This window comes from Motacilla alba, chromosome 4A, assembly GCF_015832195.1.
Source record: "Motacilla alba alba isolate MOTALB_02 chromosome 4A, Motacilla_alba_V1.0_pri, whole genome shotgun sequence".
Lineage (NCBI taxonomy): Eukaryota > Metazoa > Chordata > Aves > Passeriformes > Motacillidae > Motacilla > Motacilla alba.
Genome location: NC_052045.1, coordinates 6,638,480 through 6,653,126, shown reverse-complemented (window position 1 = coordinate 6,653,126; position 14,647 = coordinate 6,638,480). Strand labels below are relative to the sequence as shown.

Sequence of the window (14,647 nt, the reverse complement as noted above, 5' to 3'; positions counted from 1 at the left end):
CTCCAATTATCATAGCATTTAAAAACATGTGTCTGACAAGACATCCTCATTTCTGTAATGCTTGAACACTGAGAAGAAAACTGGAAAAAAACTGCTTTAGGAAATACCTTTCGCTTCCTTCTAATAAAACTGAACACACAGGACCCTAAAGAAGAAATTATCATTCTTCTTTTTTTCTTGTTTCATAACATTAACATTCATGCCCTTGTATTTACAAGTATCTTAGTGTGCAAATGATCATCATTTTATCTGGCCCTGAAGGCACATACTAATGACTTCAGTAATACCATATTTCTATACATCAGCAACAAATCAATTTCCAATTTACATGGAGATCAAAACAGCTTCAACCACCAGGTGAGTAGATCTTTGCAGGTCCTGCTGTTTATGCTTCTTCATGACTTGCCTGGTGTTCAGGTGTCTGAACATCAGAGGCATTATTACTAATTAATATCAGGAAAAAAGTCAAAACAGAACCATCTTGCCATCCAGCTGCTCTCAATATGTATACTGAAAGAACTCTGATTTCTATCAGTTATTCCCTAGAAATATTTCAGTCTGAATGTGATTTAAGAGCTCATCATCTGAACATTCAGAGAATCAGCTCTTGATGTCAGTAGAGCAGCAGTACCATAATGTTGGGGAGGACCTGCCTTTCTCCTGAACATTTCACAGATCAGCCCATGTATGTTTGCTTAACACTTATAAAGCCTTGAAGTCAAGGTAATTTTAATGAACTATGACATCAGGGTTTGACCACTTGTTTTACTTCTGACCTGAAGACAAATCATTCAAAACACAATGTCATCATTAGGAACTTTAATACCTGAAAAGCTGTTTGGGCCCCATGGACACATAATCACTACCTGCAGCTGCAGGGTATAATTACACACAGCAAACTCTCAGCAGCGGAATCATGGCTGTCTTTTGTGCATAAAAAATTGTTCTTGCAGTCCTAGGGAAAGCATTTCAACACTGATGTAGTGCAGGCATAGAGAGTGTTCTAACATTTAGATTTATCCAAAGCTGAGAAAACACCACCTCCCCAGACAACACATTGCTTCGGATGTGGGAAAAAGGTGCAGTGATGTTGGTAGTAACAAAAATCAGCCATGAGTGTTCCAAAGTCAAAAGGGGTCCTCCTTCTCCTGAGCAAGAAAGACCATTTTGCATTTACAAAACCTTTAGCAGATCTGCCTATTCAAGACAGGCAGATGCTTTTCTTCCAATATTCTGTAACTTACTAGTTTTCATTTACTGTTGCCAGTGTATAGCCACGAAGAAGTCAAAATGTCTCTCTTCCTCTGCCATATGAGTGTACTTTCTGTTCAGACTACTCACTTTTCTCAGCAGAGGCCATTTTTTGTTGCATGTTTGCCATCTCCCAGTTGTATCAAACCTGGCTGACACTTAATGTCAGGTTTAACCTATTTCCCCTCAAAACTGAACCTAAATAAGACAACCTAATGCTCAGCAAGAAGCCTAAAGGTTTTAGACTTAAATTCTAGGGTTACAGCATGATGACAGCTTAAGTATGATATCTTCTATTGACAGAAGAAAATTAGTCACAACAGTTCAGAACACTGCAGATATGGAAAGAACAGGGGGAAAAAAAGAAGAAAGAGTTGAGGACCTGCCCACTGCCTTCTCACTTCTGCAGTTTTATTGATGATTTCCATATGGGTACTTCAACACTGTTTTCATCTCCATGTACCCCTGTACAGGCTGTTTCCACAGGGCAGGACATGAAATTTCCTATTATTGCTAACATGCCTTAGGAAAATTCTGACAGCCTTTTACACTCAGCTTCCTTTTCCTTGTACTCCCAGTCGTTCTTTCTATCAAAGGACTTCCCTTTTTGTAAGGGAAGGGGAAAGAGAGAAAGAGGCAAGAGAAACAATCTCTGAACACTTGCAAAATGTAGTACTAGCTAGGTGGAGGGAAGATTCTAACAGGTTTCAAGGTAAGTAATTAATTCACAATTAATCTAGGAATCATATTTCAAAGCCTTCAATACCCAGATACAAAATGTGAGGCTCCATGATAGTTTATTACCTATCATCATGCATAAGGTGAGAGCTCATGAAGGAGCACTTCTTATGCTTTAAGTTGAACAAGCCTTTTAATTCTCAGAGAAGCTGCGAGAGGCTGCTGCCAGAAATGACAACTGCTCCAGTCACTGAAAAATAAAAAGTGTTTTACTGCGGAACAGTATATTGCAGGAGGAAGACACAAAAAAACAAGACAAAAACTTGATTGCTCTCAGCAACAGGCAAACAAGTTCAATTTGAAGGAGAAGAGATGGGATGAAGATACAAGTGCACAAAGCTGAAAGTAGGCTAAACCTACAAGACCTAGAGACTGATTTGCCACATGCCATTCACTGGTGTGCTCTGACTTCAGAAGCTGTCTGGGACAGGGAATTGCACCCATCCATGGGGTGAACTGCTGACACAGACCTGTGAAATGAAAATTGCCTTGAAAACTGAAAGGAATTTCTTAAGAAAAAAGATTTTGCCTCACATAGCAATATTGCAGTGTACCAAAATATTCAAAGAGAGAAATGAAATAATCTCTTATTTTGAAGAACATGCCCACTATTTCCTTTCATTCTATGTGTCAAACAAAGAAAAAGGGCTTTGCCCAGCCCCAGTAGGAATCACTACAAAGATGACTATTTTGAGATTAGAAATAAACTAAAAGCAAAACAGATAAACTGGGTTAATACAGTTTCAGAAGTCAGTGTAGAGAGGAGACAGATCAGGCATCCAAGGAACAAGGACAGAGGTTCTTGTTCCAGAACAACTGGAAGATACAGGACTAGGACACATTCTTATAGAGGCTTCAAGCAACTGATGACATTGATCAGAAGTGATGATGCTCTGAGGCACAAAAGACATTTATCCATGGTATGGCAGCACACTGAGGGATGGATGTTCTGACTGTAAAGACAAAGGACATGACAGGAAAGACGGATGCACGACTTCGTACAAACATCCACCTCGGACAGCCAGGCTTCCTTCCACAGAACACATGCCCAGAGAGCTCTACCACGAGTTCTTCAGCTGAATGACACCTCTTCACATCCAACAGAAGCCATATCAGAAGGAGCCTCAGAAGTGGCAGAGAGCAGGAGCAGCCCAGGGAAGCACACAGGAACGGCACATGCAGTAACGTGCAGCAAGATGTTCCCACTTACCTGGTGTGCAAGGGACTCACCCCCAGCACTGCCCACTGGCTGTAACTTATATTCTAAAGATCCCTCCTTTTCCTGTCAAGGGTCCCCTAAGTCCTTCTGCACAGTGAATTGCCTGCCAGACCTCATCAGAAGGCTCTCTGTTGGAGATGGCAGCTGGCATTTTCCCCAGGGACAGAGGCCAGGCTCACGTGGCGCAATGAAGAGGACTAAACACTAATTACTTATCTGGTATATGGCTCCTTAATCTACCAGGATAACTTCTCAGTGTGACTTGTGAACTGATCACTCTTCCCAAGGTAGCAATGATTACACACTCACTGGAATTTAGGCCAAGGCAGCCTTCAAGCATTGTGAAAACTTTCATCCTGTGATGAACAGGAGCTGATTTTGTCCTCCAAGAAGGTCTCTACAGGAGCACTTTAAGAACCACCAACTGAACTCAAAGACCTCTGTGTAGTTTAACTACTGACTTTACAAACCTAAGCTAGTAGATCCCTTAGCTAGAGCAGCTGAAGCCCAAAAGGCAAAGAGGATTTCTGCTTTTCTTAAAATTACAGTACAAGTAGTAATATTGAAAGCTCCTGACTTAAATATCCGAGTTAAAGAAATCAATAACTGCATTAAAATTCATATCCCAAAGTCAAATAATGAAAAACTATTATACAATGAGCAATGAGCAGGTTCTGCCTTAAAGCATCCTACCCTCCAGGGCTCTGCCTCACGAGCCAGTTGTCTCCCCACTCCTAGCACACACTGCAGAGGCCTGGAGCAGGAGTGAGTCAGACACTGAGGAACACCCACCTTCTTTGGTCTTTGTGCTAGCTGCTCCTGCATCTCTCTCCAAGGCTGGGGAAGCACCTTGCTCTTGTCCTATTCCTTCTGTGCTCTTATCCTTTGGTTTGCTCTCTGCTTCAGTTTTCTTTTTGGTAATGTTTATAACACTTGGTGTGAGAGATGGACGCTGGATGGGTGCTGGTTTAGAGACTGGAGTAGGAGATGGTGGCCTTTGTTTTGACACACCAGGTGAAGGTGGGCGAGTCTTCTGCCTGTTGAAATAAAGAGTACTTTCAGAGCTAACAATGAAAACCTCCAGCACGCACCTGAGGAGAGCAGTCTCCTTTGTTTAGTTTATATTACATACCTCACTTTTAAAAATAAATCCACCCACAAATTACTGGTGCCTTCCCCATAAATCTCAAACCAGGATTCCAAGACACCTTGGGCACCCAGCCTTGCTACCTGGGGCTAACATCAGAACAGGACTGCTAGCCCAGATCTCCATTTACTCCACATCTAGGATGAACCTCATGATTCCATTCCTAGAAACCTCCTATGCTAATACAGGAGGATCACTTCATTCAGAAGCTTGTAGGCTTTTGCTGGTTGTAGTGCACAGACTGCACAGAAGATTAGGGTTTGTTTTGTCTGCACAACAAAGGCTGAAGTAAAAGCTCCATCCCTACTTTGGGAAAGGGAAATTGGACCCAAAATGAAGACTGTTCTGTGCAAACAAGGCACAGCATAGGTCATCCAAACTCTAACAGCTCAGATGTCTTGAGACAGGAAGAAGCCTTCATTCTGTGGTGAATAAAAGGTGTTTACAGACACCTGACTGCAGAAGAGGTTTAACCTGGGCACGTACCTGACTGCAGAAGGGGACGGAGGACGCTTCACCAGATTAGCAGGAGAGGGGGATCTTCTACGGGCAGACATGGATGGTGAGGGAGGGCGCCTCAAACCAGAACCTGGGGATGGTTTTTCTGTCTCTGATTTCTAGAGGATACATAAAACCAAAATACGGCTGACTCTCTAGAATACATTGCAGACAGAGGAGCTGCTATTTCAACAAACAAGCAAGTGGTCAACAAGACACACTTTCAATTTCCTTTATGTTCCAAAACACAGACCTGGTCTGTGTTTAATTTTTACATAAATTAAACTTTGGGAACCATAAGTAGCAAACAATAAGCCTTCAAGATACAAGAGAGATCAAGTACCATAAAATTCCAATTTGATTTTAATACTCTGTATTTTTCAGGCAAATGCCATTGTACATTTCATTAATGCTTGTTGAAAGCAGCAGCAAAGAGGGGAAACAGGATCCCATCCTGAGTTGTTTCAACCCCCCAGATTAACAGAAACTTAATTCCTGTGGGTTTTCAACAAACCTGGGTTGAATCAGGTGAACTTGCATCAGATGAAGACACAGAGGACTTCAACCTGTCGATGCTACGGCTGCGCACCGGCACTTTAGGAGCTGGGACTGGGGAATTGATGGAACTGGCTGAAGCTGAACGAGGACAGAGGTGAGATTCTATAAAAGTTAGGAATTTGACAAGACAAAACAAGAACCAAGTGCACAGCATAAGAACAGGAGAGAAGGAAGAGGGAGAAAAAGAGAAAGAGATTGTGTGTGTTAGAAACCGTACAGGGAAACACCGCAGGCAGTGCACAGTGCAACGGGTCACAGACAGACACCACCACACAATTAGTACTTGGGAAGCAACAGCACCAAGAATAAACACTCTGAAAGCAGCAGTCTGGAGTAGATAAAAATAAAATGCTTTTCCAAAAATGGACCAAATTTGCAGTACACCAGCATTGCTTCAATTTTTGTCACGTTGCATTCGATCATAAATGCATCAGTTTTAATGGCTGAGCATATTTCCTGACAATTTTTTCATGAGAGTTTCAGATTTTAAGCTTGTTTCCTCTATACTCGAGAAAACCTCCCTTGTTTTCAAAGGTGGTGTAAAAGAAATCTATCAAGAGAAAAAGGTCAACTATTTAGCTATGATACCTTTCCTACCTGAAGTGTCAATCTCTTCACATGTAAGATATTGGAAGAAATTTCATCTTATTATTTTTTTACTAACATGATCACAGACAGATAAGCATATATAGATGCCAAAATATTCTAAAGCTAGATATTGGCTTAATCTATAATTCAAATAAATTGTGACAAATGCAGCACTTGCTTTTGTAACTTTATGGAAAATACATTTTATTTTTGTATTTGCAGCATTTGTGCAAGGAGACCTGCATTCTGTTTGTGCACAGTGTTAAAGCACAGGTACTTTTCTACTGAAATGAAAAAAGTACCTCTAAAGAAACTTATAAAAATGTATCTTTAATTCAGCAAGAGGGAGTGTCACATGCTAACAGTAACAGAAAAAAAAGATGGCATTTCCCCACATGACATGAACTGAAGTATTCATGGTAAAATAAAAGCAGCACATACAACAGGTGTGTAAAATATGACTACTGACTACAATTCAAAAAATAAATACTGATTATTAGACAAGGGGAACAGTGTGGAAATGTCACCATTACTGACAAGGACCAAGTGAAATGATGTAAGATAAAAAAATTAAGATGTGATTTCATACTAAAGAAGAAACAAGCAAAACTGGGAACACAAGTTGTAAGGTAAAAGAAGAAAAAGGACTCTAAATTGCTTCCAGAGATGCATTTACTGGGGCATTATTAATTAACCAGTAAAAATTCCAGGACATGTGGGATGCAGCTAGGGGGGCTTGCCCACGATACAAATTCCTGCTCTAGTAAACTGAGCCCTGGTGTGGACATACCAGGTCAGTCTGGACCAACACAAAACTGCTTGAGTCAGCCAGGGTTTCTCTCTTCTATTACACCTTGACTTCTCCTATCAGCTGAAGGAAGCCAGCTCAGGGTTCCCTGTACTTATCTCCAAGTAACCTTATTGTCATGTTCCTGCAAGTGTTTGTTCCCCTAAAGAAATTACAGTTTTGCACTTTCAAATTATAGGTTTGCTTGTTTTTTTTTTTTTCCCTTTCCTAACCTAGTACTGCTCTAACCAGAATGTCTCAGATTGAGTTGAGGGTACAAATGCAGATCTCTGTCAGTTAAAAAAACCACACACAAAATCCCCAGAATGAACACCAGCATCTGGTTCTCTGCAGAGCAAGTAAACCAGCACTGGAGTTTAAAAGCCAACATTATTTTATGGTTTTGTAAAGTAAACATGCAACATAGCATATGAATTGGGTATTAATGACCACAGAAAATACTGGGTAAGTAATATTACACACAACCACGTATTAACTGTCTGATTCTGACAGAAATGTAGCACAGTTAGCAGCTACCATCTAAGTTCTTGCTTGAAGAGCAACTGTGTAAGACTTTGAGGCTTTGCTGCCCTCCTGTTACCTGAGGGGTCCTGTCCATCAGCAGACAAGGTAGCAGCACTTTTACTCCTAGCTAGGGAGGCCTGGGTGGGGGCGAGGAGGCGGCTGATTACGCTACTGTCCAGGGGACTGAGCTGGGAGCGACGAGCTGGATGACAGGAACAAACCAAAAAGGATCCAACATGAAATCATATCACGGAAAAGACAAGCAGTACAAAGCAAAGGAAGACTGAGCATTGTTGCAAATCAGAACGGTTTTGGAAGAACAGTAGTGAAGTCATGGAGGGGGAATTCCAAACTAAGAGCACAGAAGGGTTAAACACTGCAATCTCTTGGGTTGCACTTCTCGCTCTTGCCTTGCTTAGTGCAAGTCATTTTAATGTGCAGAGACTGGCACATGTACAACAGAGGTGAATGCTGGATCCAATCAAAGTATGAGACATCTTTGACTGAGCTCTTCAGAGCTACATTCTCCAGATTGCAGGAAAGGCTGTTTTGACATAATAAACAGAAGGCTTGCAAGTCAAAGCCAGCAGTTATGGTCAAGCATCGCCTGCACACACAGATTCACATGGACAGCACCCAACATTCTCTCATACAGGAATGATTCTGAAGCAGAAATAATTTCAACTGTTGGCAACAGCTGCTAAAAAGGAAAGTTTCAGAATTGTTAACTCAGAGGGAAAAACATATTAGACAAGGTGCTATTCCCCAGGTTTAGAAGGAGTTCCCAGGAAAGAGGTTATTTGTAACCTAGTGGGGAATACACAGATCAAAAGAGACTGAAGTGAGAACAGGTTTCTTCCTTCTGCATGCACATGGTTTACTCCAGCAGCAGGAACAGAGAAGTTGCTTTTAAACTGAATAATGAAACGGAACTTAAAAAAGCAAAGGTAAGATTTAACTAAGAAGTGAACAGATCAGTGACATTTTCACAACTTCTGACCCTTCAATCTACCAGCTCTCAAAAAGATTGCTTTCTTAAGCAGACACATGTTGCTAACTGCTTGCAGTGCCATTTAATAAAGACAAAGGCCTTCTTACAGGATTTCTTCTTCTGTCCAGAAGTAAAAATTTAACTTAACTTTTACCATTTTATCTTTAACACTGGGTAACTAAAAAGCCATTAAAAAGTTCTAGAAATTTAAGAGCCTAGGAAACAAGTGAAATCAAGCCTATTCAAACTTTAAAGGCTTTAAAAAAATATTCAGTTTTATGAAACAACCACCTGGTTTTTCTTCCTTTTTCACTTTTTCTAGCTCTGGAGAGGATTGGGGTTTACTACTCATTCTACTCAAAGATGTGCTCCTCTTCTTTTCTGTTCCTCCTAGAGACCAAGCGTAAGGAAGATTATTTTTAACAAGATATGATTTCCTAAATTGCCATCCCATGATTTGCTTTTACTAATCAGCTAAAACCATCAATGTATCATCATGAAGTACTATTTTCTCATGAGTTAAATGCTTTAGCTACCATTTGTCTTTCCCCCCACCCTTCCACTTTTCTGAGGAATAAGGCTGGTTTAGAGACAGTTACCCAATATCTGGCACTGCAATGTGCATAATGCTATTTATGCCACAGTGCACAGACTGCATCAATGCCTGAGTGAAAACATTTGTAAAGGAACTGGGACATGGTTTAAAGTCATCTTTGAATATCCCATTTACTGCCTCCCAAGTCTCAAAACAAACTGGTTTCTAGCACCTTTCTGTTCCACCTGCGAACCTTTGGGTGCTGACTGCTGGGAATGTGGAGGGACTTTGTTACTCAGTCTGTTTAATGAGGCACTTCTCTTTGTGGTACCTGGAAGTGAAAGTGCATGGATTAATTATGCTGAAATGCCCAGAGGTCCCCTCCAACACCTGCCCCACTTCCCTAAGAGAGAGAAGAATGATTAAGTTGCTTTATAATACTGAATTCTTCAGAAGCAGAAAAACTGGATCAGGGAAGAACCACTTTATATAAAGCATGATTTCTTTTATTTCTGCATGTTTCTGATCACAGCAGCAGGATGTCAGCCACAACAGATTCTTGTTTGACCTACTGAGGTCATCCCTGTACACCTTTAAAATACACGAGAATTTTAAAAGACAATTGCTCACATTCTCTATGGGTATGAGTGAGCCTAGGATTAACACAGAACACAGTGTAAGTGGAGATACTCCACTGATCCAGGACAAGCATCGTTTTCTCATTTTGCATTCTGCTCCTTCACCCCCCCAGGCACACATGCACAACAGAAGCAATGTGGTTCATCCTGTGGCTGTATTTAATGTCCTGTGAATTTCCCCATCAGTTCTCCCCAAGTGTCAGATTGAGAGCACAGGATCACTCTAAGTCACCCTCTACATCCTGACCACAGAGATCACTTGGAGTCCAAATTTGTTGTACTTTAGGCCACATGAGAATATTTTCTCCTAAGTGACTAAGGATTCACAAAGGATTTCAGGGTATGACAATAAGTTTGAAAGCAATCCCAATTAGTTGATAATTAGTGACTTCCTTTGTAAGAGGTTTAATTTGTTCTTTACAGTCCTGCTTCTGACTCATATCCAGAGCTGAACCCTGCAGACACATAATATATAAATATAATTTAAAATCACAAGCAGCCTCCAGTGACTCAGAGCCCCTGCCAGTATAAATATAGTCACTGATTTCCCCACCAGGCACAGAGTGGATGAGCACAAATTTTTCTGCTGCATCACCTTCCAACACAAACCAGCAAAACCACCTTTAGCTGTGTCTATGTCAGGGATTCTTTTAGTTCAGTTTGCTTGATCAGAGGCTGCAGATTGGCAGAACGCTGCAGCACAGACCTAGCTGAATCTGCTCTTGTATTAAACAGCTTTTAGCTTATTCATCATTTTAGACAAACAAAAAAGCAACAGCAAAATCCTCCATATTTGTCATATAGGCAGGTTCATATGAAACTCTGGGAAGATTCCAAATAACAAAATCTCATGCTAAAACAAGTCAAAATATGTGCTCCTACAAATAGTTTTTATTTATCTTAACAAGTATATTAGGACAATTCCTTGTCAAAATTGATTTTTTTCCTTCCCATTGGCAATCAAATGACTGAAGCTGTCTAACAGAAGAAGGAAAACTATTTTTCGCTGAAATTTTAGGGTGTGAATTAAGGCATGCAAATCCATAGAGATGATAGGAAATTATCTGTGAATCATTCGCCAAGATTTGACTTTAGTAACAGAATTACAGAAATAAAAAATCCAGCAGTTTTTACCATCGCTCTTCTCCTCTAAGAGAGATCACACCAACTGGGTCAAAGCCCTGAACAGTCAGGCTGGATTAACAAATTGCATGAAATGCATCTGAGATCAAAATATGAAGTGAGTCACACAGCAGGGGAGGAGGGAGGAGTTTTCATTCCACCTCCTGTCTCCTCCCCAGGCACAGCTGAGCAGTGCCCTGCTCCCAGCAGCCACACACCCCCACTTACTTCGATCTGAGGCATTTAAAGGAGCTGCAGATGATGAGGACAGGCATTTGCTCCCGGCAGCCTCCGCCTGTTTGAGGTTGGCTGTGGAGGGCGAGCGTTTGCTGCCTGTGGAGAGAAGTGATAACTTCAGAACTCACCCTCATACTGAGCCTTTCACACCTTGCTGAGAGCTCACTCTCCAAGTATTACATCCTGAAAGCTATTTCTGCTTTTGTTTGATGACAAACACAAAATTTTTTCTTTGGACAGGCTTGATACCACTAGCACCAGCTGGGACAGGCACAGAGAAGGTAGAGTTTAGTAGAGTCATGCCAGGATTTATGCACATGTGTGCAAAAAAGGGGATTTTTAAACCCCGTGCCCCTAACATGTAAAGACAAAAGCTACTGAGGTTGTCTGCTGTTATCAGACTGTCAAGACACAGAAAGTAACAACAAAATCTGGAAAATTTCTTTCTTCATTCCTGCCACATAGGTATGTCAAAACAGTTTTTTAATCACTAGTTAATAAATCCAAACCAAAATAAATTATTTTGGAGGAATAAAACCAAGTCCTAAGGAAAGGCAAGAAAGCATTCCTATTTCTGATTGCTTCACAAAGGTTGCTATATTTTTAGGAATTGCCAATTTTCTCTAAAAACCACTCTTCAGTTAATGTTTCCTATCAAATCTGCAATTTTTCAGGCAAAAAAACTGCCACAAGAGGCATTAATTTTTTTTGGTATGTGTATACAGATACATATACACACATAAAAATCACATCTCGTGTGGCAAGTTTATTACATTGCTTTTTAATTTCAAATAATGTACTTTCAGGATGAACACTACTCCAGAGTGTGAAAGCCTTGGAAAAGCATGTACCTGTTGCTGCAGAAACTCAGTAAGCAGAAAACATTAATGTACACAGACTGGTGCAGACCAGCACAACAAACACACGAAATTCTAAACATCTAACACAAGTAATCGATTTTACTGACACACTGCACAGCAAAGATGATTAATCTGAACTCATTAGTGCATAAATACCAAAGGACACAGCAGCACTACTCACCACAGAGGCAACATCTTTTCCCTTTGCCAGCATGCTACAACAGCCCCTTACAGGCAGAGCCAGGACATAAGGATTCCTAGGGACAGCCCTATGGGAAGCTCTTGGACAGGGAACAAGAGCAAAGTCCCCATGGGATAAGAGGGGGGGTCTACTGAATCTAGTTTAGAAATGAAGATCTGAGCTTAGTGCATGCTTCCCCAACATAAAAAAAGAAGAAGGAAAAAAAAAAAGGGAGCATTTTATGAATGGAGTCTGAGAAGTGGGATAACCAAACAACCTTAAGGGGTTTTATACAGGAAAATCAGGAAGCTCATAATTCATGTATTCGGGTGCTTTTGAAGGGAAAGGCTACCCTCTAGTGTCTGCTCTTTAAGGGAAATCCTGGCTCCTGCCTGAACTCAGCTGAGTCCGAGGCCTCCAAACATCACAGAGACAATTCACACAAATTTCTCTTGGTTCAATTTAGCACTTCAGCACTCGTATGAAATCTGAGATTTGGTCTATCACCTACCGGGACCCAGGTATAGAGGTCAATGCTTTTTCAATCAATACATTTCCATGATCAGATGGCCTCAACTTCTTCCCTACCTCATTCACAGAAAAAATTCTGCAAACTTTAAAGTTCCCTTCTCTAGAAAAAAAAGCTTTAGAAGACAGGCAGGATATTTCTGCCTCATCAAGGGGTTTGAAATGCACACAGCCCATGTGACACCAACTTCTCTATTTTTCTAATGGAAGGGGGAAAGCAAACTGCAGCAGCAGAGCCTAAGAAAGCACGTCTGCCATGCAGCAGGACTTGCAACTGGGCAAGGAGCTGGGAAACATGGGATCTTAAGAAAATCACTCGGAGTGAGGAGCTTTCAATCCTCACAGGATTTCACTGAAAGAGGGTGCTGCAGCATTGCCTGAGGCTGGATAACATTAGGCTACATGAAATAAGATCAGCTGTCTCTCACTTCCTCCCAAATTTCTACTAGGACAAGGAAGCTCTTTATTTAGCACGGAGAGGCTCTGGCAGCCCCATTTCTATTCTAATAGCACGTCTCCAGTCCTGATGCACCTGAACCTCTTGTTCTGCTCAGCAGGCACCACTAAAACACCCCTTTAGCAGGACTGTCATCAAGGATGCTTTATTGCACAGCCTGGCCATTTCTCTTGGCAGACCCACACCCTGCCTGCTTCATCTCAGCACTGACAGCAATGCCATTAATGTAACACTTGACTCTGGGGCTTTCATCCATTTTTACATTTCTCCATCAGCGGGATCCCTGCTGTGGTCTCATGAATCACACTCATCATCCCACAGAACCACTGATGGCTGGGGAAATGTTCCATTACATGGGCTGCACTTTCCAGACCACACTATCACCCAAAAGCTCTGCTCTGCCACTCAATGTTCCTAAATATCACTTTTGACACACCCAGTTCACAGAAGACATATCTGATTCTGCACAGCACAATGGACAAGAATGCCTTTTGTCCTAGAATATTTAAAGAATATTTGAAATCAGTTCCTCAAATGGTTCTCATTTCAAGAAATGGGGCTTTAATCCCAAATCTGCCACAGAATTTGAGAGTGGAAATATAATATTGCATTGAAATTTGCTCCAGACATGCAGTCAGAGAAGATGCACTATTCAGCCACAATGATGTAATGGACTAGAGCTCATAGGGTGTCATTTTTCAGAGTAAAAAAAAAAAAAAAGGTAATAGGTAATTGTTGTCTTCCCAGAAAATACACAAATATAAAGCAAAATGGACCACATAAGGATTTTTCAGAAAGCCAGCCAGATTTAAGTATCCCATATGGCTTAGGTAAATTTTTAATAATAAATAATGAGTTCTCAAAGTTAAAAAGAACTACCCTGAAATAGGAATAATTATGAGAAATGTAAAACCAGTCATGGTTCCACATTATCCACCCCACACATCATAGCTTCATGTTTGAAACATTAAGATAAAATCAAACACAATTTTAGAACAACGTGGGTGCACAAGGGTTTGACTAGGACATTGCATTACCTGTTTATCTCCACAGCAATTTTTTTTCCAGATTGGTGCCAAGTTATCCAAATTGATCTACTGCTGCTGAACTATCTGCATAGTTATTTTATGATGCATAAATCACAGCTTAAGTACTTATTATTATATCAGGAGCATTTGTGTTGGAAGATATTTTATCTTAAATGTGCTTCAGCAGCACTGAAGATCTTCCTCCACAACAGAAAGGACAGACAAGGCTCACTTCCTCACATAAATCAGGAGAGAGCAAAGAACATTATTTTGTGTTTGTTAGCAGAATAAAACCCAGTGCTTTCTTAAACTTGTAGGCAAATGTGATTTCCCAGTTTCAAGGTTAAATGATATGTGGTAGTGTGAGATACAGTGAATGGATTTATGTATGTATCCAAGGAACACATCTAAACCAGACAAACCAACCCAGCCAAACTGGCTGATTTTGGAGAAAATTAGGAGCTAATGATGTGCAGGGCAAGAGAAGAGAGAAGTTAATTAAAATACACATGCTTCTGCTGTGTTGCCAGAGTAGTTAAACCATACTCAGTCAGACCCTCACTGCATTTTTAAGTCTCACTTGTCTGTGTCACAGACAGCTGCACTGCATTAGTAACGTTGTGGGCACGCACAGACTGTCAGGATTCAGACTCAGCTGGGTCTCAGCTGAGAGTTTGCACCTCAATCTAGCGACAAGAAGTAATTTTGCTTATTAAACATAGGTATCATTGATCCAAAGCTCTTCTATGAATGGCTCGG

At 40.9% G+C, this 14,647-nt stretch overlaps 1 protein-coding gene across 2 annotated transcripts in view; it reads right to left on the bottom strand.

The window, feature by feature from the left end:
* MAP7D3 (MAP7 domain containing 3) overlaps window positions 1-14,647 on the bottom strand; it is a 43,729-nt gene that overhangs the window by 8,841 nt on the left and 20,241 nt on the right. For both annotated transcript variants that reach the window (XM_038164701.1, XM_038164700.1), the window contains exons 7-13: window positions 10,826-10,930; window positions 9,070-9,168; window positions 8,594-8,692; window positions 7,388-7,513; window positions 5,368-5,513; window positions 4,842-4,972; window positions 4,001-4,245 (exon numbers count right to left, since the gene is read on the bottom strand). In XM_038164701.1, coding sequence (XP_038020629.1) covers window positions 4,001-4,245; window positions 4,842-4,972; window positions 5,368-5,513; window positions 7,388-7,513; window positions 8,594-8,692; window positions 9,070-9,168; window positions 10,826-10,930 — 951 coding nt within the window. The remainder of the gene's footprint in view (window positions 1-4,000; window positions 4,246-4,841; window positions 4,973-5,367; window positions 5,514-7,387; window positions 7,514-8,593; window positions 8,693-9,069; window positions 9,169-10,825; window positions 10,931-14,647) is intronic.